The 5,000-nt window shown below is 46.7% G+C and overlaps 1 protein-coding gene across 5 annotated transcripts in view; it reads left to right on the forward strand.

Moving 5' to 3' along the window:
- Positions 1-5,000, forward strand: part of plxna4 (plexin A4) — a 226,540-nt gene that overhangs the window by 114,530 nt on the left and 107,010 nt on the right. For 4 of the 5 annotated variants that reach the window (XM_081724031.1, XM_035528507.2, XM_081724030.1 and 1 more), the window contains exon 4: positions 4,247-4,378. In XM_081724031.1, the coding sequence (XP_081580157.1) occupies positions 4,247-4,378 (132 nt within the window). Of the gene's footprint in view, positions 1-4,246; positions 4,379-5,000 lie in introns of those variants that run through there. The other variant, XR_014126232.1, reaches the window with a different exon arrangement.

The following is a 5,000-nucleotide window of genomic DNA, read 5'->3' on the forward strand; positions in this document are numbered from 1 at the left end:
TGATTGAGATTCACTCATAATTTTCAATAACCTTTTTACAAAAGAGTTTTTCCATATCCGTGTTGAGAAAAGCAAGGGTTTTTGTTTTTGTTTTTTTGCTATCACTGCATTGGCTATTTCAAGTGAGAGGATGTGCCTAGCTTTATGTTTAAATCTGTCTAATGCTCGAAATCAGTTGCTTTCTCTCTCTCCCTCCCTCCCTCCCTCCCTCTCTCTTTCTCTCTCTCCCTCTCTTTCTCTCTCTCTCTCTCTCCCTCCCTCCCTCTCTCTCTCTCTCTCTCTCCCTCCCTCTCTCTCTCTCTCTCTCTCTCCCTCCCTCTCTCTCTCTCTCTCTCTCTCTCTCCCTCCCTCTCTCTCTCTCTCTCTCTCTCTCTCCCTCCCTCTCTCTCTCTCTCCCTCCCTCTCTCTCTCTCTCTCTCTCTCTCTCTCTCCTCCCTCCTTCTCTCTCTCTCCCTCCCTCTCTCTCTCTCTCTCTCTCTCCCTCCCTCTCTCTCTCTCTCTCTCTCTCTGTCTCATCCTCTCTCTCTCTTTCCCTCTCCCTCTGCAGTGTTTTAGCTGACTGCAGGCTTTAGAGTGAAGCTTTCTTGTTCCTGACTGTGGAAAAGTGTGGCATTCTCCTGAGATTGGCGCTTGCGCAGATTATCCAAAATCAATGACCACGGCAGGTTGGAGAATAAGAATACGCGTTTGAAAAGGCGGCCGTCGCCAGTGGAAACCGCCAGAAAACGCAGCCTCATGGATTTCTTTATAGTAGGGATTACGCACCGCAACTTTCTTTTGAACCAAGTTGCACTTGAAGGTGTTGTGCAAGTTTCACTGAGAAATTTAATTTGCGCTGGCAGTCGGGTGTAACCTCTGGTGACAAATTAACAAGAGACGCTGAACTCGGGCGCCATGTGGCAAATTTTATACTGTGTGATATGTCCTCTGTCTGTTAGAAGGATTTGATGATTAAACTTTGATTTGACATGTATTTGCTCCTTTAGTGTTCCTCCTGATCCAAAGTGTGTGTTTGTAGCTGGTCTGTGTTGATCTCCTAGCCCCAAGACCTGAGATCAGACTGAGGCTATTTTGAGCCAGAGGAAGTAGCAGTTTCCATGGCGGCTAGGCAGTCTTCCCAGCATGAGGAAACTGTGAAGCTCTGTGGTTATCGCACCAGAATGGTTTCCCTCGCCACCTCTCCTTGTGTCTGCCGACAGCCTGATCCAGATGCAACTTGACGCAGACGCGCCGCTACGACAGAACCGACTGACTTCACCGTAGGATTAACGCCAAAATCAGGGTCATTCATAATGCCAATGCTCTGAGCAGTTTTCAGCAGAAAGCCTTCCTGGATAAAGTGACCGTGTCACTAACCCGCGTTAGAATACCACAGTGAGCGAAATTAAGGATCGTCAGGAGCTTGTCACTCTTCCTCCCTGTGCTAATTCCATGCGCAGGGATGACTTTTTTTTTTTTTTTTCAAAAAAAGCAGATATTCTGTGGGCCATATTATCTTCCAGCGAATAAAGGCCTTAGCTCTTTAACGGGTGTGCATGCGAGGCTGGCACGCGCTCCGGGGACAGGCCTGTCACAACACATCAGTACACTCGTGCCTCTCTCAGCCATGACCACCTATTAATGCAGCATACCTAATCTCTTCAGGAACCCGAGAGATCACAAAGGACGCCCAAGGTCGTTTAAGGGCAGTACCTTGCTTGAAAGAAAATTAATATGAAAGATAGTATCCGAGGCAGTGATACGTGTTTAAAAAAAAAGTCTTTCTTTAATTTAATGGATTTTATGCACAACTGAGAAACAAAAAGTTGAGGGTCTGACAGCATTTGTGGTTTTTTGTTTTTTCTAGTCTAATTTATTCATCAGAGCTTGAATGTGATGTGTACACAGCTGTGGAGTGACTGGGCGCACGCACCGAGGCAGAGCAGGCGCTTGTAATTACACGCTATGGCCTCTAGGCGGACATTCTGCTAGCAAGAGAGAGGATGTGCAGGAGCGCGGAGCATTGATGGGCTGATAAAACGCTGAAAATAATTACTGGCCAATAGTTTAGATCCTAAAAGCCTGCAAAAAAGAGGGGGACTTTTCAGCATGAGTGTAAGAAACAGCTGGGATTGATTGTTTTTCCTTCTCTGTTGTCTCCTCTGTAATTACAGTCAGGGACTTGGAGAAGAATCGGAAAAAGAAAAGTGGTTTTAAAGACGGCATGGCATCTCCACGAGGATAATTACGATGGTGTCACAGCCGTAGCTCACCCTGGAATTGAATTCTAGTCATAATGCGATAGTGGAGATTAGCGATGTAATCCAATCAGGATTTAGACTATGTAATCCACTTTATTGATATTGAAATGAAATAGAGAATTAAAAGAAAAGACAAGAATGTCTGTTGTTTAAGCAGCGAACTGCTTTTTACACAGATGCAGCTGTGATTAACATGTCTGTCTCAGATGCGATGTGACATTTTGGTTTTGACTGCGTCCCTTTCTGCTGCCGGTCTCGTGGTCTCCCGTGATGCATGATGTACAGTAATTGGGTACACATATTGGGTTTATTTCTGAAATGACTGTCACAAACACTTCAAGGTCTTAATCTCAGGGCACAGTGTCCAGTCTCACTAGAGTCAAGAGCAGGAGAGGGAGGGAGCGCTAAAGCCCAGATCACACGTGGCCTCCACTAACAGGGTCCTGGCTGCAGAGTCTGTGCTAATGCTAGCCAGCATGCTTTATTCCTCCCATGTGAGCAATTTGTTTAGCACCACTGGTGATAATGCCCCTCTGCTCCACCCAGAAACCCTCGGGGCCCTGGGTAGTGCTGCCCAGTGTTAGTGTCTGTCCCCCGGGACACATTTGCGGTTCTTGCTGTTGGGGCGGTGCTTTTTGGGGGGGTCCTACTTGGTTCTTCGCTGGTCCAGTGTCCAAACACACACACACAGGTGTAGCCTGGTCTGGGCCGTAACCCGACCCTGGCCAAATTAAGCCACTGGATCTGAGAGATTAGATAACCAGTTCAATGAATCCAGCCTGGCTCCTGCTGACGGAGAGAGCGCTGTTGTCTTCATCTGTACTTTTCTTTTCTGATCTTTTGTTCCTCTTTTCTCTCTCAGAACCCACAATGTGGCGAGAGATACTAACCAAGCTTACATAGCAGAAGACATAATAGGACAGAAAGAAAAAAGGCGAAAGGTTAAACTTTTGCGACACAAAAACATAAAGAGGAGATTGTTATGAAGGTGTTTTGGAGGATAAGCGCAGAGTCACAATGACACACACACACAGACACAGTCACAGTGACACAAAGACACAGTCACAGTGACACACACAGTCACAGTGACACACAGACACAGTCACAGTGACACACACACAGTCACAGTGACACACATACACAGACACAAAGTGACACAGACACAGTCACAGTGACACACACATACACAGACACAGTCAAAGTGACACAGACACAGTCACAGTGACACACAGACACAGTCACAATGACACACAGACACAAACACATACACAGACACAGTCACAGTGACACACACAGACACAGTCACAGTGACACACAGACACAGTCACAATGACACAGACACAAACACATACACAGACACAGTCACAGTAACACGCACAGACACAGACACAGTCACAGTGACACACACACAGACACAGTCACAGTGACACACATACACACACAGTGGCCTACCCCTGCTATGTGACATCACATTACAGTGGCAAACTTCTAAAAGTTGTCACATGTCAGCAAGTGACTGACGTTATTGGGTGTAATGTGTGCTGTGTGTTTGTCGGTTTGTTTGGGTGTATGTGTGTGTGAGTCTTTACATGCGTGTGTGTGTGTGTGTGTGTGTGTGTGTGTGTTTGGGATAGCACTCTTGTTATTTCATGTGACTCAGATCGAAGTGTGAGCCGGTTGTGGCATCTCTAAGGTGTCCTCGGAGTGTGTTTAGCATTGTCTGGCTATCTGTCTGTCTGGCTGTCTGTCGCATCCTCTGTCTGATAGTGTGTGCACATCTACAGCACATGTCGAGGTTGGAAAAAAACCTTATGACTAGTATTGCATGGCAGGAAGCCTTTCTGAGGATGATACAACTTTTCTGCTGAGCTAACACATCGTGGCACATAATAGCCTGACACTGTCCCCTCCCTCGCAAAAACGTGTGTGTGTGTGTGTGTGTGTGTGTACAATCCACTCCTGAATTAGTAACAGCGACCCTCTCTCTCTCTCCGTGGCTTTTTCAGATTCGGGTGGATGGGCCGTCCCATGGTGCTTTGCAGTACGAGACAGTGCAGGTTGTGGATGACGGACCAATCCTGAGAGACATGGCCTTCTCAGCTGATCAGCACTTCCTATATGTGATGTCAGAGACCCAGGTGAGTTACACAGCGCTTTCTTTCAATGCATCTGGTCAGTGCAAGCATACATGCACACACATATACACACACATACACAGAGTCACGATCGTGCAGAGCTATGAACACTAGTAATCTCTCTCTCTCTCTCACACACACACACACACACACACACACACACACACACACTAGCTCTCTCTAGCTCTCTCCTTCCCTCTGAATGCCTCTTACACATACACATACAAATTCATACGCAATTGCCTGAAGAGTCTGACATGCGGTGGGACCATTTAAGTCATTGGACAAGAACTGGGACCATTTGAGTCATTAGACTATAGCTGAGGAGGAGAGGGGAGAGTTAACACAGTCACATCAGTTATAAAAAGCAAGAAAGACTTTACAAACAAACACACACACACACACACACACACACACAAAAGAACCTAATGCAATTTACTCCTAGTACTCTGTAGACTAAAAAGGTTCCCAGTGGTATGGCGTGTGTGTAATGTCGGGAGGAGACGCCGCTGGGAGCTTCTTCCTGTGGCATTAACGTCTGTGAACCACTAGGCCCCAGAAAACAGGCTGTTGACTCTGACCAATAAAACTACCTCACTCACACCACACCTACTGCCACGTCCTC

Source organism: Electrophorus electricus, chromosome 11 (genome assembly GCF_041902795.1).
Source record: "Electrophorus electricus isolate QZ-2024a chromosome 11, ASM4190279v1, whole genome shotgun sequence".
In the NCBI taxonomy this organism is placed as follows: Eukaryota; Metazoa; Chordata; class Actinopteri; order Gymnotiformes; family Gymnotidae; genus Electrophorus; species Electrophorus electricus.